Raw genomic sequence first — 25619 nt, forward strand, 5'->3', positions numbered from 1 at the left:
CCTTGCTCACCTCTGAGGCTGCACCCCCCCTCTCTCCTGGACACTGAACTTTTAGGTTACTTCAATTGCCCTGGCCTTTGTTCAAGCCATTTCCCTTCTTAAGCCAACCACTGTCACCTCTGCCCGTTACTAGACTGGGTCAGAGGCTCCTCTCTCAAGGTGTCTTCCCCCCTGGGCAGGCTGGGACGTCTGGTGAAGGGCAGAATCAAGGTATTCACTGCCTCGGGTACGTTCGCTTCTATTCTGGAAAGGCCTCTGTCCGCACCCCTCGCCTGCAGCAAGAGGCGGGCGACGAGACAGATTCTCCACCTCCTCCAGGGCTCCGCCCCTCCGGGTCGGGGGAGGCGCTTCGCCGGAGGGCACTGGACAGGGGCTCCCGGCCCCGCCCATCCAGCCCCGCCCTGGCCCCGCCCATTCAGCCCCGCCCCCCGGAGTGGGACCTGGTCGGGCTCAGCTGACGCCCCACTTCACGTGACGCTGGAGCTGGGGAAGCATGGCGGCGGCCACCGGGTGAGTGCTGCCGCTGTCCCTGGCCCTTGGCCGGCGGCGCGGAGCGGGGGACTTGGGCCTGCCGATTGGACAGCGGGTGAGAGCCCCGCGCTGCCAGGCCGCGTCCCCGCCGGGCGTGCAGTGAGGCCGTGGACAGCGCGCTTCTTCGCGCGGGTCGGTCCTCCGAGCGCTGGGCATCCGGCTGCGAGTCCCCTCCCTGGCCGCTGCCCATTGCCCTCAGGGCCGCCGTGGCGCTCAGGCCCCACCCGTGTGTGGCGTCCCAACTGTGCGGCCGAGTTGGGTCTCGGATCCACGCGCGCGTTCAGTCATGGAACTCCGATGGGAAGGCGGCGTTGCCAGGGTGCTGGGGTCCTGGGGATCCGGGGAAGAGGCAGCATTTGAGATGGCCTTGGAATCCTCTCCCCTAGCTAGGCAATTCCATTCTTCAGGGCCCAGATGGAACCTTCTCAGAGAAGCCTTCCCTAAGCACCTTTCCCACTCTTAGCACCACTTGGTTAATAATATAGTACCTTAAAAAAAAAGCAACCCAACGAACCTGTTCTTGTCCTCTCTCCGTTTAGAGTGCGAGGTCAGGGCCTTTGTCTCCTTCACCCCTGGGCCTCATTTGCCTTGCATACATGCCTCATAAAGCCTGCCCAATAGAAGAATGGTGAGTGGTCCTAGTGGAAGGAAGTGTGGACAGATGGGCTCACTGAAGCATTGGAGAGTGTCCAAGATGAAGGAACATTCCAAACAAAGGTTGAGAGTGTTCTGGGCACAGGGGACAATGGAGTGTGTCCGTGTGCTGGAGGACACGGTGTCTCAGCTGGCTTTTCTAGACTTTGTCCTAAGGGACTGGGACATTCCAAGGGTTTTAATCTGCTCAGATCTGCCTTTTAGATAACTATCTTCTGAGCTATGGGTGAGTTCTGCCTTTTAGATAACTATTTCCTGAGCTATTGTGAGTTTAGGGCAAGACCTGGACCTGGAGATGCTGGGGCTGGAAAGGGGTGTGGTAGATAGAGCAAAAGAACTGAGATCAGAATGGGGAAACTGGTGGACTAAATGGGCTTCTCTCTTTGGAAGGTAGGGAGAATGGCAACAGAAAATGGCCCCCGATGTTGGGAGAGCTTAGGACAAACAAACACGTTATTACAAATCAAACACGTAATAGGACCCTGCTGTATTCCAGAAAGAGTACTGGGCCTACCCTTAGGTGTTCACGGGCCACCTGGGTAGATGTCATCCATCTGTCTGCCTCTTGATGCCTTGGACGTGCACGGTTCTGAGCTCAGGGTAGAGTGTGGGTGGCCTTCACTCCCTGGATGGCCTTCACTCCCTGGATGGCATTTGTGCTAGTCCTTGAGTACCCCTCAGGCAGATAACTAAGTCTCACATGAATGTCATGGAATCCAGGGTCAGACCCTTGAACCCAGCCTGTGGCCCTGTCTTAAAGCGCACAGTGAGCAGTAGGTGCGGGCCCGTGCCCAGATGTGGTTCTGTTACCATTGTATCTGGGCCACCATGTGGTCACAGGGAGTTCCAGTTGCTACATTTGGGTTCAGGGCTGCATGCTGGTTTGAGGTCTGTGCTACCAAAGGTGCAGTGAGCCAGGCTGGTGATTGGATGGGCGTGAGCCTCGAGCTGGCTGAATCCTGGAGGGAAGGCCTTTATAGCAAAGCTGATTCTCTGAGCCATGTGCAGTAAAAGCTGAGTGACAGAGGTCTTGGAGAGGTGGGTAATGGGGAGGGAGACCTGAGAGGTAGCTTCCAGAGCTTGATAGGCCCTCCTTGGCAAGAACCGCCCCAGGCTGGTGTTGGTTGCCCTGCTGGACACTTGGAACCCAGCAACTTCCTTAGGTGGAAGAGGCTTTGAGTGTGTTTCCAGCAAAGCTGTGTCCTAGTATGTCTGGGGATCTTGAAGAATGGCTTTACTGCTGTCATTATAGTTCTTCAAGGTTCCCAGACATACTCAGAGCATATCGGAGCATCAGGCATAATGAGGCACCGCATCACCAAGTCATAGCTACAGTCTCCCCAGCAGTTGAATTTGGTTGCTTATAGAGCCCTCCCTGAACATGGAGCTTCCCTGGCGGCTCAGTGGTAAAGAATTCACCTGCCAATGCAGGAGATGTGGATTTGCTCCCTGCATTGGGAAGATCCTCTGGAGAAGGAAATAGCAACCCACTCCAGTATTCTTGCCTGGGAAACCCTATGGAGCCTAGTGGGCTACAGTCCATGGGGTCTCAAAGAATTGGGCATGACTTAGTGACTAAACAACAAGAGTCCTTCCAGATCCTGGGCCCTGGGAGGCCAGGAGACCCAGGTGCTGGTTTGTGCTCCATGTGATCTGGAGAGCAGTGGAAGCCCTAAGGTAGTATCTCAGGTTCAACTGGAAACTTGAACTGCTCCTCTGAGGAGTGTTTCAGGGTTGATCCTGCTTTGTCCTACCAGCCTGGGCGAGGACTTCAAGATTGAGACAGAGGGTCCCACAGCCCCCAGAGGGTCTGCTGTGAAGTCACCTCCACACCCCCGTCCATCCCATGACACTTGGTGGAAGGTGTCTTCTCCTTGAGTAGAGATGAGACTGCTCTGCTGTAGCCAGAGCTGCTGAATCGGTACCCCTCATGGCTTTTTCCTTTCTCCTCCCTCTGCCCACTCACTGGCTGGCCCTGGACCGCCCTCATCCTCTCACATACTGTTCTCACACTTGCAGGCTCGGCTCAGGTGGTTCCTCCTCTTAGAAGCCTTTCCTGACCTCCTTCCCCGCCCCCCCGCCTCATTGATTTGGACCTCTAGTCAAAGTTTCCTTCTCAGAACTCCAGAGAATCCCAGTTTTCCCTGCTGGCAGGATGCTTTTCTGCATCTGCATGCCTGCCCATAGTGGTCAGGTGAGGGGTTGCTCCCTTTCATGCCTCTGCCGGCATCCTTAAGCCCAGGGACTACTTCAGTGTGTGTCTCCAGGGCCCCGTGGCCACCTTGTGATTGGTTCTGGGTGACGTGGTACCTAATGATTTCTCTATGTTAGTTCAGCATGCCATCCTGCTTTCCATGGAGCCCTCAGTAATTGAGGAAGGGAGCTGTGGGCGGGAGTGGGGACAGCATGCTGAGCAGGATGAAGGGATATCTTTAACTCTCTGAGTGACACTCGGGATGAAGGGGCTGCTGCCCAGAGGGCTTTTGCCCAGCGAGGAGCAGCAGGTGAGTTGTCTTGGATGTGTCCCTATAAGGTCATAGGTCACACTGGAGTCAGCATTTCTGGAGAGCAAGTATCTGGAGGAGTCAGATTCTGGATCAGAGCCTGTCTCCACCCTGATATGAACCTTGTGCTCTTGGAGAAGAGGCAACGAGCTGACCTTGGCGGCTGGGATGAGGGGTGGGTCTATGGGAGGCAGACTGGCCAATGAGTGCCCCTTTGCCCTCCGAGGCCCTTTCTCAGGCCTGGTCTGCCTCCACACAGGTCCCTGGGTGTGCTTAGCCCTGCTCACCCTCAGGAGAAGGGTAGGCAGGGTGGGAGATGCCGGCCAGTTGCTGGGAGGCCCCTTCAGCCAGGGTGAGAGGGTCGGCCTTGCTGTCAGCCAGCCAGAGGGTTCATTGTCTGACCTGAGCTGGAAACTGTGGCTGAGGAATTAGGCCAGTCTTTGGCTGGCCTCTCTTGCTGGGAGCTTAGCAGTATGGCCCCATTCAGAAGTGGTGTCACATCACAGGGCAAGGATGTTGTCCTCATCCGTGCTATGGACCCCATGGACATCCATGAGAACTTTTTATCCCTCCCAGCATGATTCCCACGTGGCTCAGTGATAAAGAGTCTGCCTGCAAATGCAGAAAATGCGGGTTCAATCCCTGGGCCGGGAAGGTCCCCTGGAGAAGTAAATGGCAATCTACTCCAGTATTCTTGCCTGGGAAATCCCATGGACATAGAAGCCTGGCATGCTGTAGTCCATGGGGTTGCAAAGAGTTGGACACGACTGAGCAACTAAACAACAAAAACATGATGAAATAAATTACAGAGGAGTACAGGGAGAACCAATTATATAGGAACACAGTTACTAAGATGTTAGGAAACAAATGTGTGGTATAGTAATATATGCTTCTTTATTAACACATTAAATAAAAGCAGCAGGTCTAACCTTAATGTTGAAGTAATGATGAGTAAAAGTGGTAATCTTGAGATACGGGAACATCAATAAGGTGACATGAAAATACTTCTGATTTCTGTTCATAGATTCACGCTCTGCTGATAGTGTCGTGGTTTGTTGCTTATGTTAGTAACTGAAGAAAATGTTAATTTGAAAGAGAGGTTAGAGAAAATAAAGATGTAACTTTTTTCCCCACTTAGGTAGGTGGAGTCTGTAAACTCTGTGCGTTAGTCCCTTGGGTAAGGGCCCAGCAGGTAGCCACTGAGGGAAAGGAGAGGTGGCCCGGTGCTGATCTGGGGGACAGGAGAGGCTTTCCCGGGCATCAGGGTCACACCTTCCATGGGGGCAGGTCCCTGGCTGTTTCCTGGGCTCTGGCTGTTGACAGGGGGTGGGCTGGCCCATGAGGGCTGGAGCTTGTTCTGTGGGTCTCTTTGATACCCTGGAGTCTTTATCCGCCAGCCCCTACTGTCTTCCCTGGGCGTTGCCCGTGCCCTCAGCTGCCTGCAGTAAAGTGTGCCTTATTTACACTTGGACTTGCAGATGACCTGGCTTTTGCCTTTTAGATTCCAGGTGCCAGTTAGCAAAAGCTCCAGCAGAAACCAGGTGGGGATGTTTTATTAGTGCTGCTTTTGCTGAACTTGCAGGGAGAAGCCACCTGCGATGGCTCTGGGCCCAACATTCCCTCTGAGGGTTGGTTTATGCCGTGAGAAATCAAAGGGCATATCTCTATACCCTTGGATTCTGAGGTGCCCTGCAGTAATAAATGACTGCAGCCGTCAGCCCTGCCCAGGAGCTCTGGCCAGGCTGCCTTTCTCTGTTCCGGCTGAGCCCATGCAGGATTAGGTAGTATTGTAGATTTCCTTTGCAGCAGCAGCTCATGCTCCCAGGGACGGTAGCTTGTCAAGTTTCCTGTCTTGACCTGGACTGCTCGGCCCTTGGGCCAGAAAACTCCTGTCCAGGTGCCCTGAGGAGTTCTGATAAGATGAAGTGAAAGTCGCTCAGTTGTGTCCGACTCTTTTTGACCCCACGGACTCTAGCCTTCCAGGCTCCTCCCTCCATGGAATTCTCCAGGCCAGAATACTAGAGTGGGCAGCCTTTCCCTTCTACAGGGGGATCTTCCCAACCTAGGGATTGAACCCAGGTCTCCTACATTGTGGGTGGGTTCTTTACCATTTGAGCCACCAGGAAAGCCCAGATAAGATGACGCCTAGCCCTTCTGAGAGCCTTCCAGGTGGGGAATGCTGTGTCAACTCGTTTTGTTGGCTAGTTGCTAAGTCATGTCCGACTCTTTTGTGACCCCATGGCCTGTAGCCCACCAGGCTATTCCATCCATGGGATCATGGGATTTTCCAGGCAAGAATACTGGAGTGGGTTGCCATTTCCTTCTCCAGGGGAGCTTCCCAACCCAGGTCGAACTCATGTCTTCTGCATCACAGGCGGACACTTTACCATGAGCCACCTGGGCAACCGGTACCTGGTATGTTTAAGGAGGGAGGTGGCGGGGATGAGGTGGGGGGAGCTGAGGTGGGCGGTCTCTGCAGGCTGGGGGCCAAGGCTGGGCATTTTTAGGCACTGGTGCTGTTGAGTCTGCATGGGTCTAGGCAGCTTTGGCCGGGGCCTCTGCAGCGGTCCTGCCCCTTCTGTGCTGTTGGGAGTCCAGAGAGACAAGGCTCTTCCCTGAGCCCACCCCATGGGCTTTGCTGAGTGAGGGGAAAGAATGGGGGAACACAGGGGACTCTGGGCAGGGGTGCTGGCAGCTGCACTTTCAGTTCCTGACAGCTGGGATGCCGGCCTGTTTGTGAGCCGTCACCCCTTCCTTTCATCCAGGTGCTGAGCATGGCAGGCAAGTGGCCTGGCTGAGAGGAAGCCCTGGCCCCTTGGGTCCATCCTCCTGGGAGGGTGAGGGAAGGCCGTGCCCAGGGAGGCTCTGGTCCCGTCAGCACATTGGGTGGGCAGGACCTCTCTACCCTTCCTGGCCAGGCTGGTCTAAGGGTGGGGCTTCCTTCCCCTCTGGGGCCGAAATGGCAGCTTTGCACAGCTGTGTGGGTGGCCCCAGACTGTGACAGTTGCTCACTCAGCAAAGCTTTATTGAGCACTTGCCACGTGCCCAGCACAGAGCTTGGTGTGGGGCGGCACTGACCAGAGCAGACCCAGCTCTCTGGGCTCGTGGGGTTTCCGTTCTAGTGGCCGGAGGCGGCCCTCACCCGTGAGCACCGTCTCTCACTGCAGCCCCAGGCAGCGCCCCCTCTCTCTGGGCCGTCCCTGCCCTCCTGGACCTCCACTGGCCAGAGGGCCTGCAGGGCCTCCCTCCGCACAGGTCACACGCCCCTGCCTAACTCCTGCCCTCTGGCCCCGACCTTGCTGGCCACCAGCCCACTCACTGGGACTGCCCTTCCTCCATTTAGTCATTCATGCAGCGCTGTTTTGGGCTTCCCAGGTGACGCCAGTGGTAAAGAACCCACCTGCCAGTGCAGGAGATGTAAGAGACCTGGGCTCGATCCCTGGGTGTGCAAGATCCCCTGGAGGAGGGCATGGCAACCCCACTCCAGTATTGCCTGGAGAATCCCATGGACAGAGGAGCTTGGTGGGCTACGGTCCACAGGGTTGCAAAGAGTCGGACACAAATGAAGCGACTTAGCGTGCATGCACGCATAAGCACTGTTTTAGGGGCCTGGAAGGAGGTGGTCCCCACCCTCATGGAGCTTACATTTTACCTGGGGAGACAACGAGCAAGTAAACATATACTATCAGACAGTGATGCGTGCTCTCGAGAGGTGGGAAGAGAGCAGTGGATGGTTTGGGCGGGGCTGTTGGAAAAGTTTCCTGAAGAGGGGTTATGTCTGCAGAGGCCTGGATGAAGCGAGAACATGACCCTGGCCGGCAGTAGGAGAGGGTGTTCCTTATGGGGAACGGGAAGGCCCCAGGGGGGAGCGTTCTTGGGGTTTAGGGAAGAGTACGATGCCTGTGTGGCCCGCCTCAGCGCCTTGTGGCTGGGAGGAAGTCTGCACTGGGTTCTAAGTGCGCTGGGGCGGCCAGGACATGGGGAACAGCTGTGTGACTCTTCAGAGGATTTTACTGCACAGAGAGACAGAGAAGTAGATGCTGGTGGGTGTGGGGGTCAAGGGGCGTGTTTTTACTTATTTATTTTAAAGATGGGTGAGGTTCCTGTACTTCTGAATGCTGAGAATGATCCCCAGAGGGGAAAATTGATGCTGGAGCAGCGCAGGGGGTTGGGGGTGGGGAGAAACTTGAGGGGTAGCTCATGCCACGCCCAGGTGGAGGGGAGGCCTCAGCCCAAAGGCCGCAACTTCCGGATCCATCTTGTCATGGTTCCCCCTCAGTCATTTGGCACATACAGGCCTGGCTCGGCTCAGTGCCTGGTGCTGAGTGCTGTGTGTGTCTGTGTGTGTCTGTGTGTGTGTGTGTCTGTGTCTGTGTGTGTGTCCCAGCTCAGGTGAGAAACAACCCGGGCTGCCGGGTCTGTGACCTACAGAGCAGATGCAGCCTGCAGACACATGGGCAGGGATCCAGTGTCCTCTGGGAAAACATCTCACATGGATGGGAAGCTCCTTGAGGGCAGGAACTGGAGGGTAGGGAGTGTGTCTGGGCACCATTATAGAGTTTCCCTTGGTGGCCTCATCTGTCTGCTGGTTAAACAGACCCAGCTGCCCCTCATCCCACTTGTCTGGCGCTCAGGGCCAGGAGGGGAGAGTTTGGTTGACAGCCCCTGTAGTCCACCGGTGGCCCGGCAAGGAGCTACTTCTGGATCACGCACAGGTCGAGCTTGGATCAGCTTGCCACGTGCTAATGGGGGTCCGGTGCCAGGCTGGGCCCTGCGGCTGCCCCAGACTGTGCATAGGGCATGTGCCTGGCGGTGCTAACAGAAGCCTGTTTGTGTCTTTGCAGACCCTCATTTTGGCTGGGGAACGAAACCCTGAAGGTGCCGCTGGCACTCTTCGCGCTGAACAGGCGGCGCCTGTGTGAGCGGCTACGGAAGAACCCGGCGGTGCAGGCGGGCTCTGCGGTGGTGCTGCAGGGCGGCGAGGAGACGCAGCGCTACTGCACCGACACCGGGGTGATCTTCCGCCAGGTGAGCCCTGCCAGCAGCTTCCCGCCTCTTGGGTGTGCGCTGGGCCTCCTGTAGGCCGTCTGCCCTCCTCCAGCACCAGGCCGGGTGGGTCTGGGCAACTCTGCCCTCCTGAGGGACCAGGAGGAGGTTCTCTGAAGGCAGGCCAAGGCTGAGGTCCCCAGGGGGGCCCCCACTCCGGAGGCAGAGCTGTCACCAATCAGCCTCTGCTCTCTCAGATCAGAGTACGGAGGGATATGTTCCTGGGGAGCAAGCAGGCAAGGCTTCCTGGAGGAGGCAGTATTGGGTATGGACCCTGAAGGCCAGTGTGAATTCTGACAGGTGGAGCTGGGGTTCGGTGTTCTAGGTGGGGGAATGGTATCCACAGGATTGGACCCCAGAGGGTGGGCTGGGCAGCCTTCCCTGGGCTGGGAGAGGTGCTGTTGGGGAGGGCCGAGTTCCTGTGACCAGATTTCACCACAGCAAGGAGAATGGACTGGTGCTACAGAGGTCCTAGGAGGAGGAGGCGTGGGAGCAGGGTCTGAACAGGAGTCCAGTGCCCTGGCATTCATCCCAGCTTGGCCAGTGCTGACCCCTTGGGTTTGGTTTCCTCCCCTGGGAAGTGATCCAGGGGCTCCTCAAAGTTCTAGAACCCTGGGGGATGGCGGTGGGTGGCCAAGCTGTAGAAAGCCAGCCTGGGTGTGATGGCCTCTGGCATCACTCAGTTCCCAGGGACAGGAACGAGGACAGTCATCAGAGGCTCACCCAGGGGGCCCTAGGCTGCCCCCACTTTACAGATGAGGAAATAGACTCAGCAGGAAATGACTTGCCAGAGGGGGAGCTGGGATTAATTAGAACCCATCTGCTGACTCCAAGTCTCCCAGAGCAGGGGTCTGATGCACTGGGAACTCCCTGGGGCCAGGCAAGGCCTAGAGGACATGGCTGTCCAGCATTCAGGTCAGGGAGCAGGCAGGGGAATGGGAAGGGAGCTGAGCGTGGAGAGCAGGCAGCAAAGCGTGGCCTCCGCAGCTGGACAGTGTCTACCCTTTGGGGCACAGGCCTAGATCCACTGCTGGGAGCCATGGCGCACGCAGCACCTTCCACAGAAAGTGTCTCCTACTGGAGGGCTTCCCTCTGCCTCTTCGTTCCTGCCGTCCCTGGGTTGCTGGAGACGTGGAGGTCTAAATAAGTTTTCTCTGCCTCGTCGTGATGCTTCTTGAGGTTTCCATAGTCTGTGGTTTAAAAACCAGTCTCCTAAATTCAGCTGTTGGCTCCCTTACTGATGTTTTATGCAAGATTAATTTTAGAAGAGCGCCTCCTCCACTTCATACCTTTACAACGCTATTTTAGCTCCGTGTTTAATGCTAAACACTGAAGTCATCAGCTGCCCCGGGGGCGGGAGAAGGAAGGAAGAAGTCCTAAATGGAGGAATCTGCTTCTGAGCAGATGCCTGGCCTGGGCGTCTTAAGTCAAGGTGGAACCTTGCCTGCCTGCAGGCAGTGGGGGTGGCAGAGAGGTGGAGAGGGACAGGAGGATGCAGGTAGGGCGTTGCCAGATCTGTGATGCTCTTGGGAACCCGAGTTTTAACCTGTCCTGTCTGGGACCTGAGGGCTGTGGCGGGGAGGCAGGGATGGCGGGTGGGCCTGGGACACGGGCATGAAGTGGGGTCCAAGCAGCCAGCCAGGAGGAAGGAGAAGATGGCAGTTGGTTGGAGTGGGGGGCACAGTGCTGAGGTGCAGGGCGGTGTGAGACTGAGGTCCGACTTCAAGAGCCGGGGAGCCTGAGTCTCCTCTCTGGGGTGTGGGAAGGAAGGTGCTCGGTCAGACTCCCCACCTCTCTCCTTGCGCCTCAAGTTTCTGTCCTGCCGACTGGGTGACCTGTGTCCTTGTTCCCACCACAGGAATCCTTCTTTCACTGGACGTTTGGTGTCACCGAGCCAGGCTGCTACGGCGTGATCGACGTGGACACCGGGACGGCCACTCTCTTCGTGCCCAGGCTTCCTCCCAGCCACGCCACCTGGATGGGCAAGTAAGGAGCAGTCTGGGGCTGTGAGCGTGCCTGCTGGCCACTGACTGGGGGCTGTGAGCGTGCCTGCTGGCCACTGGCGGGCTGGGAGCGGGGTCACTGCCTGGCCTGTGAGTGGCAACAGGGGAAGGTCAGCAAGGGGCAAGGCTTAGTGGGCAAGCGTATTAACAGCCTGCTCTGGGCTGGAGCCCAGTGCCCTTGGATGGGAAGGAGTGTCAGAGCAGGAGCCGCAGACTTTTCACGTTTGTTTGGAGGTGGTGTTTGTTAATACTGAGATTCCAGATTCCCGGCTGTGTTGAGATTCCTGAGGCCTTGGCTCTGGGCAGGGGGGACCTTCACTCCTGTGTAGCATCCATGGGAGGCGGCACCACCCTCGTGTGCTGGGGTTGGCTCTGGCCAGGGAGGACATCCAGGGGTCCTCCTCTGAGGCCTGTCACGGATTGCATGATGTCACGGGTTGCCTCCCATCTACTGGCCTCTGGGCTAAGCCATGAGGGGCCGAGGATGTAGGCCCTGCCTCCGGTGGCTCAGCTGGGAGACAGGGTCATGCTCTGGGGTATGCTGTGTGATAAGCTTGGGGCCAGAGGCCTGAGTGAGGCTGAGAGGCTGCCACACTCATCAGATGTCTGCCAGTGTCAGGACCCTTGGCCACATCCGCTGCTCCCAGGAGCTGTTCCTGCCGACTCCAGGGTGCTGAGGTGGAGGCTGTACTTAACTGGGTGATCAGAGAATTCTGCTAGATGCTCTCCACCTTCTAGCATGTCATTTCTGCCAGGAGAGTGCTTATTCTGGGCTAATATACAAATTGCAGCCTTCACTGCCTCATGTCCCAACGCTCATTGCCAGGTTGGCTGGCGGATCTGTGGCTGGTTTGAATGACGAGGCGTCTGTGCAGAGGGCCAGGGCAGGGCCCCCCAACCTCAGTGGGCTTCTCCGGAGAGCGGGTCTGACCACTGTCAGAGCCTCCAATGCCTTATCCGTGGAACAGCCACGGTGCTGCTCATGAGGCATCACCAGGGCTTTAGTCAGTCACTGTGCGGTGGTTATACTGTGGGATGGTCACTGTGGTGTGGCATTGGAGTGAGGCAGTGATGATGCTGGGGACAGGCAGCTTGTGATGTCCATAGTATTTATGGCCATTCCCTATGGAGAGTTGGAATCGTTTCCCTCCTGCCTGGCTTGGTCAGGACCTGGGTCACGGCCTCAATGCATAAACGTGGCTGGGTCACTGTGTGACTTCTGAGTGAAGTGAGTGTTAGTCGCTCAGTTGTATCTGACTTTTTGTGACCCCATGGACTGTAGCCCTCCATACTCCTCTGTCCATGGATTTCCCAGGCGAGAGTACTGGGGTGGGTAGCCGTTCCCTTCTCCAGGGGATCTACTCAAACCCAGGAACTGAACCCAAGTCTTCTACATGGCAGGCGGATTCTTTACCATCTGAGCCCCCAGGAGAGCCTGTGACTTCTGGGGCTAGACTGTAAATTGTGCTGTAGTTTCCATCAGGCTCTCGTTCCTTGAGCCCAGTTGCCACGTGGTGAGGAACCCAGACTCACTGTGTGGAGGGCCCAGAGCCGGCTGTCAGCCAGCACCCCCCGCTGGAGCCCCAGCTCTCTTGGGACTCTTGTCCTGAGCCCCAGCCTGCAGGGTCTGTGGGCGTGGTACATGGTTTATTACTCCCCTATGGGTCAGGGTGGCTTGTCACGAAGCCCTGGTGACTGCAGGAGTTTCCTGGTGAGAGTTTAGATCTGGTCTGGGTGAGAAGCTTCTCCCAGAGCCCTCCCTGCACCATGAGGTGATCACCAAGCTGTAGCCTCAGCCTTTCCTGCCAGTGGCGTGTCCGGGGCCCCTGTGCCTGGATGGCCCCCGTGGCCTTGGCCTTCCCACCCTCTCAGCCTCCCCGTGGCCCTGCCTCCTGGCCCCAGGTGTGCTGAGACGCCCAGGGCATCAGAGATGCAGCCCCGTGAGACGTGGGTGTGGACAGTGGTGAGTTTCCATCAGAAGGCGTGGCGGGGCTCTGAGGGCGTCCCCCCTTCTGGCCACTGATGCTGCTTACCCAGGGCTGACTTGCCAGAAGTCAGGGAGTACCTGTCCACGGGGTAGGGTGGACATCCTCCAGGGTGTGCCTCCTGGCCCTGGGGACTCCACACAGCTGAGCAGGTCTCACCCTGCCTCCCCACAGCCAAATGGCATTTGGGGGGTTTTGTTTTGGTCGCTTGGCATGACATGTGGAATCTAGTTCCCCGACTAGGGATCTAACCCTTGCCCCCTGAAGTGGAAGTGCAGAGTCTTAACCCCTGGACCACCAGGGACATCCTAACATGAGGGTTTAAAACTCTGGACCTGACTGGTCAGGAAGCAGCTGTTAGCGGTTGCCTGTTCCAGAGCATGGTGTTGCTGCTGCTGCTGCTCCTAAGTCGCTTCAGTCCTGTCAGACTCTGTGCGACCCCATAGACGGCAGCCCACCAGGCTCCCCTGTCCCTGGGATTCTGCAGGCAAGAGTACTGGAGTGGAGTGCCATTGCCTTCTCCAGTTCTAGAGCATAGTCTTCAATAATACAGGAATGATCTTCTGCACTCTGACCATGGCTGCGTTTCAGAGCTGCTGTTAAAAAGTTCTTCTCTGGTCTGTCCCTGCTTTACCAGGGCAGCTGACTGTGTGGTGTGGATTTTGGAGGGTACAGATGAGTCTGCAGGGCGCGTCTCCCTGTCGGAAAGGCTCCAGGTGGTCTGGGCAGGCCAGACGGAGCAGGCCGGTCCCCAGGGCATTCTGGCTCCACAGCAGAGAGCTAGCCCCTTGTCTCTGGCAGACCTGGCTCCCCTCCATGCCTACCCCATTTGGCCTTTCCCTCCCTCTGCTCTGGTGTGACCTTCTACTAGTCCACGTGTCCCAAGCCTTCGGGAGAGAAGGCGGCATGTCGGGCACAGGGTAGTGGAAGGGTTGGTCTGTCTGGGGCTGGAGTGGGGAGTGGCTGGATCTGATGTGCGGAGCTGATCAGACACTCCTGATCAATAGGGCGGGAGCGAGGCTGGCGGGATTACCTGGCCTTTGTGATCAAAACCCGCCAGCCTGAACGTTTGACCTTCAGCTCCTCAGCTTCCTTCCGAGTCTCTCTGCGATGGCTTTTGAAAATTCTGCTGGCAGATACTGCAATCCGAAGTCGCCCAGGGAAACAGCACCCCCGTCTCCACATTTGCCGCTTCCTGTGTAAACAGCCTGTCCTGTCATCAAGGCTTCAGACGCGAGGGGCCCGAGGGCAGCCAGTGGCTCAGGCTGTTCCTCACTCAGCCCAGGCCGTTGTGGGGACGGGAATGTGGTAGTTTCTATTTTGTTTTTATTTGGCATCTTTGCTTGTACAAGTCTGGTGGTTTTTTTGATGTGAGAGTGTTTCCTGTCATTTCCGTCAGAATCCGGCTCAGCTGATGGCAGTTTTGGCCCCCAGGGTGTCTGGGGTCCTCTGAGCAGGCGGGAAATTGGCACCCTGGGGAAGCTTCAGCATGGATAGAGGGCGAACGACTCTGGGCCAGGTTGGGGGACCCCTTCTAGGACCTTGGCAGCCTGGCTGTGTTCCGCTCCCACTCCTGGCTGAGACCTCGGGCTTGAACGTGAGAGAGTGTGGCTGGCCTGGGGTTTGTAGGGAGGAGGGAGGTGTCTGCAGGGCTGAGGCCCTGAACATGGCGCTTCCTGGTGTGGGAACTGAAGTGTGTGTGCTCTGTGCTGTGGTGTGTGTGATGTGTGCATGTGTGATGTGTGTGGGTCTGTGTGTGGGGCGTATAGGGGGTATATGTGGTGTGGTATATGTTAGGGTGGTGTGTATGTATATGTATGTGTAGGGTGGATGACATGGGAGTGGGGTGTGGCACAGTATGTGTGGTGCAGTGTGTGTATGTTGTATGGTTGTGGTGTGGTGCGTATGTGGGGGGTGTGGGGTGTTTTCACCCAGCCTCTGCCCCCCCCACCCTGTACACACAGCTGGGTCACAGGATGACGGCTGCCTCAGCCTGTCTGGTGGCCTGGTCCTGGCTCCCTTGTCTTCAGGATAGTGATGAGAGGTGCAGGCCTCGCAGAGGAGGAGGACCGAGGGAATTCCTTTGGCTCTGACCCCAGGCAGCCTGAGGCCTGGCAAGGGGTTTTGCCAAGACGCTCAGCCAGGTTCCTGTCTGTCACCTCTGCTCCCTGCACCAGCCTCTCTGAGAATTGCCTCCTTGCCCCCAGGATCAGTGACCCGCACTTTGGAGAGTCCTGCTCTTCTTTCTCAAGCTAATAGAACCCCCACATGGTTGCCACCTTCATTCCGGAGCTGGTGCGGGGCGCTACGTGGTGAGCAGGAGGGGAAGAGCTGCAGGCAGGCTCCGGCTGCTGGACATGGATGCTGACAGCTGTGATTTGGCCCTGTTACTGGTTCATTAGCCACATGCAGGTGGTCAGCTCGCCAGTTAGACCTGTGCTTGGAAATTTTATTTTCTAGAGGGTTTCACTGTGTCTGCCCCGTGGGCGTTAGTTTAAAGTTTCCTTCTCAGGGGAGGCCCCGCACAGGGTGTTGGCTCTCACTGTGCCCGCCCTGACTCTGAGTTCTAGGAGAGGCCTCCCCTGTCACCTGCTGGGCCCAGTCACCAGTGGAGAAGGCCTGCATGGGCCGGGGCCGCGGACACCGGCTCCTTCCTGAAGATGTGAACCCTTTTGAGAGGGGGTCCTGCCTCCTCTCTCCTGCCAAAGCTTCCCCTTCCTTTTTTGTACATTTTTTTTTAATTTTAATTTTTTAATACCTAAAATATTTTGCATTGAGGTATAGCTGATTAACAATGTTGTGGGAGATTCAGGTTGCCCCTTTCCTTTTGAAGGGAGAGTTCCTGGGGTGGGGTTGGCTTCCCTGCTGGCCCATTCTCTCGCATCCAGTTGCTGCCACGTGGATCTCCCATATGACGAGATCTGGCCTGAGCTGCCCCGCTGGACTGCAGACTCCAGTCCGGGCAGCGTGCTGCTCTCCGTGTGGCCGCGGCCGGCCCAGCGCTCGGTGGGCATGGGGTTGCCCAGTGACCTCTCCTGCAGGGTTCCTGTGGACACGCCACTCCTTTTCCTGTCAGTCCCTCTGGTGGCTGGGTGACATGGTGGTCTGGCACACTTATCTCTTACGGTGCCATTTAAATGATTTTTACTAGAATTGGCCCCAAAACATGAAAAATAAGTACTATTCCAACTTAACTATCCCTATCCTTTAGGAAGAAGTGACATGCTAAGTGCCAGAAACGATGCAGTTGGTTATTCCTGCTGAGAGCCAGGCCTGTGGCTAGTTGGGTGACTCGAGGCCCTTGAGGCCCATGTGCACTCTGGACTTGTTGAGGTGGGCAAAGGGCGTTTGGTGGGGCTGACTTCCCAACGTGCTTCCTCCTGGACATCAGAGCAGCAGCATCTGCCTCTCCCGTGGGCTGGCTGGCTGCTCGTGGCTCCTTGGCTCCCGGGCAAGTGGGCTGGTTCGTGGCTGGTAGGTGAGGGGTGGACAGGCAAGCACACAGCCCTGGGCCACCCATGGGTCACAGCTTGCTGTGCTCCTCTCTCCTTTACTCCCTCCTCCGCCCCCCTCCACCGGTTCCTCCCTGTTAACTTTGACCTCAGGCTGAATACATGGAGATGTTCCCAGATCTGAAATCTCCTGGGTTTCTGCTGAATCCTGATTGACAAGACCCCTCCCACCCCCACCCCGCCCCCGGGCAGGGCCGGCAGGAGCTGGTGTCCCTGCGGTAAGATGGCTTGGAAGACCTGGGAGGGTTAGGGTCCCCAACAGGAGGTGAGATGAGAAGGTCAGTGTCCAAGCTAATGGCGGAGACACCCCTCTGTAGGATCATCGAGGCCCGCCTCGGAAGCAGGCCCTTAGCTCTTCCTGACTCTTTCGAGTGTTTGCTTTTGATGTCTGTCACAGCTGGAGCAGATGGAGTGATGGGGGCCCACAGGTGAACTGGGGACCCACCGAGGATGTTGAGTGTCTGTACTTAGCTGGGGCTGGAGTCACAGCAGTCAGCGGGAACATGGTGATGACGCCAAGGTCCCTACCTCTTGCCCTTCTGGCCTGCGCTTCTGTGTGTGGCTGCAGGGTCACCTGCAGAGTGTCACCCCTTAGTAGCAAAGGGTCAGCGAGCTCTCGGCAGTAAGCCTTGGAGCCAGGGCCTCCAGTGTCCACACAGGGTGCTTGTCATCAGTTCCTGCCCCGTGTAACTGCTATGGTCGATGCTAACAGAGGCACCAGACTTTGGCCATTTACCTTTGAGTCCTGTCTCAACCACAGAAGCTGATGCAATTGGATCCTGCAAGTTTAATTAATGATGGAAGCTTGGCACCCAGTGCCCATGTCAGAGAACCCAGAAGGGAGATGAAGCAAAGAGGGTTCTGGGACAGTGAGCTGCCCGTTGCCAGGGACCACTGTCTCCCCTGCCCAGCTTGCCCCCTGGGGCTGTGAGTGCCCTGCTGCTGATCCCCAAGGCCGCCTGTCTGTCCCTGGATCATGCTGTGTGTTTCCTGGCCACAGTCCAGGCTGGGCTGCCTGTTTGGGTGGAAGGAAAATTCCCACTCAGAGAGGGGATGGGAGTCTGTTTTCTGGGTAGTGATGCTGGTACCTCAGAAGTGCGTGGAGCTTGCTCAGAGGTGGTTGTCTCCAAGTGCCCTCTTCCTTATCCCCTGTGGGCCTCCCAGGCGCGCTGTCCTTGGCACCTCACCCTGCCTGTCTGCTCATCCTTGACAGCCCAGGAAACACACTCCAAAAGCCATCTGCTGCTTCCTCTGAGACCGCCTTTGGATCTGACACTTAGTGACTAGAGTACCACACATCGCAGGCAGGGGAAGGGCGAACCCCTGAGCTGATGCAGTGCCCAGGCATGGGATGGCGCAGTGCATTGTGTGTGTGTGTGATGCTAGACTTGGGTTGGACACCCTTCTCCAGGGTGGCTAATGCTCCTGATGTGAGCTCTGTCACCAGCAGTGACATTGATTCATTTTTCCCACCAAGAGGCTGGGGGGTGGGGGTGGCACTTGCTGGACCCGCCAGCCTTGCCCAGCACAGCCATGACCACAGTCAGCACACACGTGACCGTGAGCCGGGCAGGGGCGACTCAGACACCTCCGCTCCGGGTCTTTGTCTTCTCACCAGCTGATTTTTTAGGCACGATGAGTAAGCTTGAGTGTTTCTCATCACAGTGAGTAATACTGTTATTGACTTCTTTAAAATGTTAATTTTTAATTTTTAAACTTTCCTTTAAAGAGGCTCCGTGGGGGCCTGGGAGGCAGCTTATTTCACTCCCCAAAGAGTAGGGTGTGCAGACAGGCTGCCCTTGGACTCTCCCTGGCGGGTGGAGGGAGGGTTGTCCCTACTTGCTGCCAGCGGCGAGGGTCACAGACTCGAAGGAAGAGCAGAGGTCGGCTGGGAAGGTGGAGGGAGGCAGGCGGGGTTCAGCGGTCTCTCTGTGGCCCAGTGTCCTTTGCCCACTGTCCCTGAGTCTGTGTTGGGCAGACCGGCTTGGTGCCAAGTGCTGGATTGGGTAGGAATGGGGTGGGGTGGATGACTTGGGGGTGGGAAGGCAGCCGGGGCCCAGCCAAGGCCAAACCTGACCCTGGCCTTTGTGCTTCTTTTGAGGATCCACTCCAAGGAGCACTTCAAGGAGAAGTACGCTGTGGATGACGTCCAGTACACAGACGAGGTCAGTAGTGGCTGACCCCTTCCCCTGCCGCAGCCTGGCTTGATATTGCGGGACAGCATGGGCCAGCCACCAGCCCCCTTAGCAGTGCCGGAAGCGTCTGGTACCTGGGAGGTGGCTGCTGAGCTGCCCAGGGGAGGCTATCTCTGTGAAGGTCTGATCAGGCTCGACTGGGCCTTCATGTGTCAGGAGGCCCTCTCGCAGGCCCTCATCAGCTGCAGATGCTGCTGTCAGAAAAGCCCCAGGTTGCGAGAGGCCTGTGGGGTGGGGTGGACTTGGAGGTCCCCTGGCTATACTTTTATTTATTTATTGGCTATGCCACAGAGTTTGCGAGATCTTAGTTCCCCAACTAAGGATGGAACCTGGGTCACGGCAGTGAAAGCGTGGAATCCTCACCACTAGGCCACCAGGGAACTCCCCCCAGCTTTAATCTTCTTCCCAGTGTGCTTGGCCAATAGTGTGTGGCCAGGGTAGGGATGCAACTGTCTTCCTGGGGCTTTGAATCTGTCTGCAGTCCAGGCAATTGGAAGCGGCTGCCCCTGACTTCCACTGCTGTTAGAACAGGGGGAGATGCCCATGCTTAGTTCTCATTTTGTTCTGATCCTCTCCTTTGGTGGGTGTGTCCCTCCTGCCTTTGTAAACTGCATTGTAACATTATTGCCCTTTGGGACCTTGACCTTCCTGGTCTCCTGGGTGTGAAACCTGGAGGTGGGCATCCTGGGAGGGGTCCTGGGGCTCAGCCCACCAAGTCAGAGCCTCCCAGCCACAATCTAATGGTTTTGCTTCTGTGACCAGGGGGTGGGCAGTGGCAGGAAGAGGGTGAACTCAGCTCCACTTACACTGTGATTTCTGGGGAGAAGGAGAGCTGGCTTCTAGATGAGGTAAAACAGAAGAGGTCTCGTGTCAGGACAGGAAAGCCTGTAATGATGGTCTAGGATTACAGCCCCACAGACCAGCTCATTCTGAATCTGTGTTTAGGAAGCAGAATCTTAAGTGAAGGCATCAGTGGAGTTGAAAACAGGGAGCTTTCTGCAGGCCCCTTTATCATCAGTGTCATCGGCTTTGTCGTGCCTGTTTCTCCTGTGGATCTTACTGGAAATGAGGGCTCATATGGACTGGGGGAGAGGTGCTTCACTCTGGGGCGGCACCTGCGGGTTCCAGGCACCTCAGTAACTCTCATGGATTCCCTCCTCCCTCTGCCCTGTGCTGTGGGGGCCAGAGTCTCACCCTGATAAAAGGAGGAGGCCAAGGCTCCAAGCAGCGAAGGGCCTCATCCACAGCCCCACCAGTGTGGAGTACCAGACTTGGATGTGACCTCAGAGCCTGTGGACCCCAGAGGCGCACCCTCCACCCCCGCCTGTGCCCTATCAGAAGTGATCTGGTGCTGCTGGACGCGCCTGTAGAGCTGACAAGGCCCCCAAATGCCTTGGATTTTCTGTGGCTTGACTTGGAGCCCAACCAAAGTACAGACGGCTAAGCTGGGAGGCACTCAAGGTGCCCGGGGCTGCCCCATCACGGACGGTGACAGGAAGCCCTTTGTGTTGGGCCGGTTCTATGAGGCTTGGCTCAATCTAACCCTCAGACAGCCGTGGCCGTCTGCGCAAATCACAGACAGGAAGCAGCTGACACTTGTCTTCTCTGAAAGAAGGCAGGAAGCCCCCACCCCAGGCCATGGCCTGTCATTCGATACCACATGCAGGTGGCTGATGTAGCAAACCTGGCTATGTAGTTCCCCCTCCTCCTATAGGTGATCCTGAGTTTAATTATTGAGAAGGTCGAGTGAATGGTGGCTCCCCTGAGAGGGTGGGGCCCAGGAAAACCTTGAGAGGGGCTAGGCATTGCCGTCGAGGTGCAGTGCAGAGGCTGTGTCCCTGGTGATGGGAGCTGGCCTGGCAGAGGGCAAGTCTTGTGTCCTCTTTTGTGGCACCAGACAGGTGTTGCCAAGGTCACTGACTCAGATATAAGAGACCTTGGTGACATCCCAGTGGCTGATACCCCCCGTCTCCCCACCTCAGTGGGTAAAGGCATCAGGAAGTGGGGTGCCCCCGATCGCTCTGTGGGACACTGTCCCCACGTTACCGGATACCCCAATTGTTCGTGAGTAGATGCACATCCATGTTGTTTATGGTCATTCCCCACATTTAAATTTTAGGAACAATTTGAAAATTTTAAATGCATTGCTGCATATAAAAACCATTGTGCAGCCCTGTTTCAGACTGCCATGATAAATGTTCATTTTTTTAAAAGCTTTGCTTTTTGCATCGTGAACGCAGCTTCCTGGAGCAGTAGGAGCTTGTTTTGATAGTACTGGTCAAGGATCGTCCAGCCCCCTTTTCTGGATCATCACCCTTGAAGAGTGGCCAGCAGGCCTGGTGGAAGCCTTGGGTGCGAGGGTGCAAGAGGAAGCCTCTGACTGTCCCCAGGGAAGGATCCTTGTCCACAGGGCTCTGAAGCATTCTGTGTTTGCTGTCCACCTCAACCTGCCGGACAGGCCAGGCTATCTGGGAAACAGGTGCTGTGGCATGAAGTTAGGCAGGGGTGTTTAACAGCACTGGTTCATGAGAGCTGGTGGGTCCCCAGTGACCGCTGCTCCATGGAAACCAGGCCCTGTGTGGCCAGAGTTGTGTCATCCTGTATGTGGAGTGGCATTTCCCGCTGGTGACGCATAGCTGCCTCCCGTCAGCTTAATTTCAGAGGCATGGAATCAGGGTGTGCCGATGAGAGTGTAGCAGTAATGGGTCTCCACAGGGAAGGGCAGATGCAGCTGCCCGGCTTGGGGAGGTTTCACAGCCACAGAGGTAAGCAGGGCCCACTCAAGAGGTCGTGATCAATAAAAGATGCTGTCCTGCCAGGACCGTCAGACACCCGGCCCGCCACGTCAGACCTCCTCCATCCGTCTGCTCCTTCTCCTCTATTATCCCCCACCAGCATGTCCTGAGTCGCAGCCGAGAAGAAAACTAGCAGCCAGCACATTTGTCATCCTCCTCCCCTCTCCCAAGGACAATAGCGCCTACAATCCCCAAGTGCCCGCTTGTGCTCTGGCTCTGCTGCTGCAATTGACAGACCCGCTCCACGCTGATGAATGTAGACCCTTCAGTCGCCGTAACAACACACCCAGGGCTGACAAGCACGGCTCCGGTTCCTTCTAATGAGCCGCCCCCTCCTCAAGGAGGGCCTGGGGAGTGTCAGTGACTCAGCGTGCTGTGGCGCGTGCAGCTCCGAGGCCAGGCTTCAGTCATTCTCAGAGCAGTTACTGAGCAAACGAGGAGGGCCTGGGGAGATGGAGTGTTGGTGGGAGGGTGGTTGGTACACATCCGGGACTCATCAAAAAATTGACAAAGTGTGGGGCTTGTCAGACAGCAGTTTCCCTAAATCAATTTTTTTTAAAGATAATTTATTTTAAGGAAATAAAGACTCTATACCAGGATGTCCATTGTCATGATTTATAATAATCATTAGAAATAATGTAAGTGCCCACAGAGGAATGAGTAAATAAACTATGCCAGCTCTGTTAAGAGACTAGGACACGGCGCAACTCTGCACTCTGCTGTCTTTTAACTGTGAACCTGGTTAGATGAAGTCTTAAGTTTTTTATTTTACTGTTTATTTTGGGGCTTCTCAGGTGGCTTAGTGGTAAAGCATCCACCTGTCAATGCAAGAGACGTGGGAGGAGATGCAAGAAGAGATGCGGGTTTGATCCTGAGGTCGGGAAGATCCCCTGCAAAAGGAAATGGCAACCCACTCAAGTATTCTTGCCTGGGAAATCCCAGAGGAGCCCGGCAGGCTCCTGTCCATGGGGTCACAGATTCGGACTCAACTGGGCAACTGAGCATGTGTGCACGCAGTGTTTATTTATTTGGCTGCATCAGATCTTAGTTGCAGCACACAGGCGCTTCCTTTCGTCATGCAGAATCTTTCACTGTGGTGCTCAGGCTCTCTAGTTGTGGTGCGAGGGCTCTGGAGTGCGCAGGCCCAGTAGTTGTGGCGCGTGGGCTTAGTTGCCCTGCATGTGGGATCTTAGTTTCCTGACCAGGGATTGCAGGTTCTGGGGTCACCAGGAAGTTCCCCTTAAGCTTTTTCACCAGTGAAACCTGAATTTGCAGCACTAGTTTCTTGGGTGGTTACATGAAATGAGTCTGCAGTGACTGACACAGGCCATCATCAAGGTCTCCCTGGATGTTTACCATCCCCCTCAGTAGTGACTGGTAAAAATGGCATGTTTGAAGAATATTTAATGACAGGAAATAAGCGAAGCGTGTAACTTCATATGATCCAAATGTCGTTACAGATCTGTTTTTATGTGCAGAGGTAAAAAGTCTCAGGGGATGGTTTTGTAGGTGTGTTTTATCTTTTTTTATAGTTTTCAGTATCTTCCAGATATTCTCTGGGAGCCTCTCAGTATTAAAAAGCATATGTATTACATATGTCAAAGCTTATCAAAACATGCACTTCAAATAATGTGCAGCATAGAATATGTCAGTGACGGTTCCATAAAGCAGTTGAAACAACAAACAAATCCCCCTAACTCCCGTCCTGTGCCAGAGTGTTAGAGTTTAGGGTGAGGGCGTGGGGAGGGGGCCCAAATACAGTGGGAGCTGCCATGGCCAAGATGCAGAGTGGACTGAGGGGTGGGGCCAGGAGAGGAAGCAGGTGGTCCCACTGGAGTGGCAGGCACCCTTGGATGTCATGGCCGATGCAGTGTGATGGGCAGGTTGCCAGGGGAATGAGGGCTGTTCGGGGGCAGTAGAGGATGGGGTGAACCAACCTGCCTGGGAGGTGGGCAGGGACCTAAGTCTTGAGTACAAATTGAGGAAGCAGCTGAGATGGGGAGAAGTGTGCCAGACAGCAGTGAGAGCCCAGGCAAAGGCATGGGGATGAGCCTGCATGGCGGGGGTGGGAGTGGGGTTGTTCAAGGGGGTTGGCTAGGAAGCAACCAGCAATCAAGGGCCTGAGTGGGCCATGGGAGGGATGGAGAGCAAGGATGTGGGGTCGGGAGTGGCTGAGTCCATGTGGTCAAGGGGATGAATCGGGGCAGGGAGGCGGGTGTCTGCCCAGGGGACCACAGCCGGGTGGGGCCGGTGCCTAAGAGCTGGCTGGAACAGGTGTTTTGCAAGGGACCAGGCAGATGAACAGAGGTGCTGCCCTTGGCAGGCGAGTGGGACTGGCTGTTGAGAGCTGGGGTCCATGTGGGTCCCGGAGGCTGGGCAGCACATGGGGAAGCATGCCAGGTTTAAGCTTGTCTCCCTCTCTGCCTCCTGATAGCTCTCTGGCTTTCTGAAGTCTCTTATTCTCTGTAAGTTTCCTGTTTGAAGGATGTGCTTGATCCGTGTGAATTGTCAGCCCTTAATAACCCTTGTACGTCACCGCCATCAGGCTTCATGTGGTGGCACTAAAGAGGATGTTTTCTTTCTGACCTTTCAGATCGCCAGTGTCCTGACATCCCGGAGCCCCTCTGTGCTCCTCACGCTGGTAAGTGGCTGGTGTTCAGGGACCAGGCAGCATCTGTGCGCAGGGAGGGGCTTTGGGGAGCTGCTTGACTCTGCAGAGGTCAGGGCCTTGGGGTGGCATGGAAGACTGTGAGCAGCAGTCAGTGGTGATCAGTAGTGACACCTCGGTCTGAATGACTCACCGTGTCCAGGATCACACCCTCCATTCTCCAGTCGCCCTGGGCCGCGTCCTGTCCTGCGGCGATTGTGGACGAGGTGCCGTGCATACTCCAAGAGTTAAAACCCGGCTAGAGGATGTATTTGGGTCAGGTTGAGCTCTCGGTGTTTGTTTATCAATTTGCTTCCACCCTGTGCCTCCCTCATTGTTGATAGAATTTGAAAAACACACCCTTTGCATCAGCCCATGAGGTGCTGGGCTGTGTGGCGTCAGATTTGGGACCTGGGGCGCCGAATGACAGAGGACCTGTGGCAGCCTCGGGCTGGCAGGGTGGGAATGCTGGGGCTGTGAAATGGCTCCGAGAAGAAGCCTGCCTTCGTACACTTCTTCAGCCTTGGGGAGCTTCCAATATGAAGAGTGTACAGAAAGTGACCCTTCTCTGCTTTGTTAATTGATTTTTACAGGAATAGTTTTTTCTCAGTTGTTTTTGTTAGCACTTCACATGGTCTCTTTTTTCCACCCTGCTGTTTTGATGGCTGAGAAGAAAAGTTAAGATTGTGGTCACAGTGGGTCCAGTTTGTTTTATTTGGGGGGACGCAATAAGACATCCACCTGAAGGTCTTGAGGAAGAATTAAAAGGGGATTTTAAAGGCCTGGCCTCTCTGGGGATAGCAGATTTTCCTCTGAATCTTTTGTTTTCTCTCCTTCCCGGTCTGAGTTCTACTTGGAGTCTCCTTACAGCTAGGGAAAGGAGTGAAATGTAGCAGAGTCCCAGCGTCACCGGGAAAGTCCCATCCCTTCCGAGTTGGGTCACACCGGCAGCTCTGGCAGGGTCAGATTTGACAGTGTTCTTGGGACACTGTCCGTGAGGAGCGTGTGTGCACACACACGTGTGCAAGGGGGATGGGCCAGACTTGGGGGCAGGGGCTTGTGGTCGAAGGTGGTCCCAAGCAGCCCGAGCTGGGGTCAGCAAAGTGCTTGGACGAAGGAGGCCTTGGTTTCCTCTGCTTTTCAAGCTACAGCAGAAAAAGGAGGGTTGCCCTTCTGCTGGGGCCTGGCCTTTCAGGAAGGGATGGGTTGGCTGGGCCAGGGTAGGGGCTCCCGGTCCTTAACCCAGTCCCGCAAGGTCCCGTGTGGCAGGTCTATGCCCTCACTCTCCGTCTCTCTCCCCAGCGCGGCGTCAACACCGACAGCGGCAGCATCTGCAGGGAGGCCTCCTTCGAGGGCATCAGCAAGTGAGTCCTGGGGCCCTGGGAACCGTCTTCCTACTCCCTCAGCTCACATCTTCCCCCCTGCAGGCCTGACCCAGTCTATTTATATAAACTAGACGCAAAACGCACAAGCAGGGGACTTTCCTTGGCGGTCCATTGGTTAAGACTCCCTGCTTCCAATGCAGAGGGCATGGGTTCTATCCCTGATCAGGGAATAGATCCCACATGCCGCAGAGCATGGCCAAAAAATTAAAAAGAAAAACAAAAACCAGAAGGATATTTATAGAAAGGGGCTCAGTTTGGTACTTTTGAGGAAATGCTTAGAAAAAAATTTGCTTACATTCAGTTCAAGTTTGACTTTAAGGACCGATGCTACTTCCCCACGGAGCTCCATCATCAAAGTGCCG

The 25619-nt window shown here is 56.0% G+C and overlaps 1 protein-coding gene across 2 annotated transcripts in view; it reads left to right on the forward strand.

The window, feature by feature from the left end:
* Positions 1-421: 421 nt before the first annotated feature.
* The window catches only part of PEPD (peptidase D), a 118148-nt gene continuing 92950 nt past the window's right edge, over positions 422-25619 (forward strand). Inside the window, exons 1-6 of one of the 2 annotated variants that reach the window (XM_020899266.2) lie at positions 422-510; positions 8534-8717; positions 10594-10721; positions 18337-18400; positions 23819-23866; positions 25175-25236. In XM_020899266.2, the coding sequence (XP_020754925.2) occupies positions 494-510; positions 8534-8717; positions 10594-10721; positions 18337-18400; positions 23819-23866; positions 25175-25236 (503 nt within the window). In that variant the 5' untranslated portion in view covers positions 422-493. Of the gene's footprint in view, positions 587-8533; positions 8718-10593; positions 10722-18336; positions 18401-23818; positions 23867-25174; positions 25237-25619 lie in introns of both variants that reach the window. The other variant, XM_070450993.1, reaches the window with a different exon arrangement.

Source organism: Odocoileus virginianus, chromosome 20 (genome assembly GCF_023699985.2).
Source record: "Odocoileus virginianus isolate 20LAN1187 ecotype Illinois chromosome 20, Ovbor_1.2, whole genome shotgun sequence".
Lineage (NCBI taxonomy): Eukaryota > Metazoa > Chordata > Mammalia > Artiodactyla > Cervidae > Odocoileus > Odocoileus virginianus.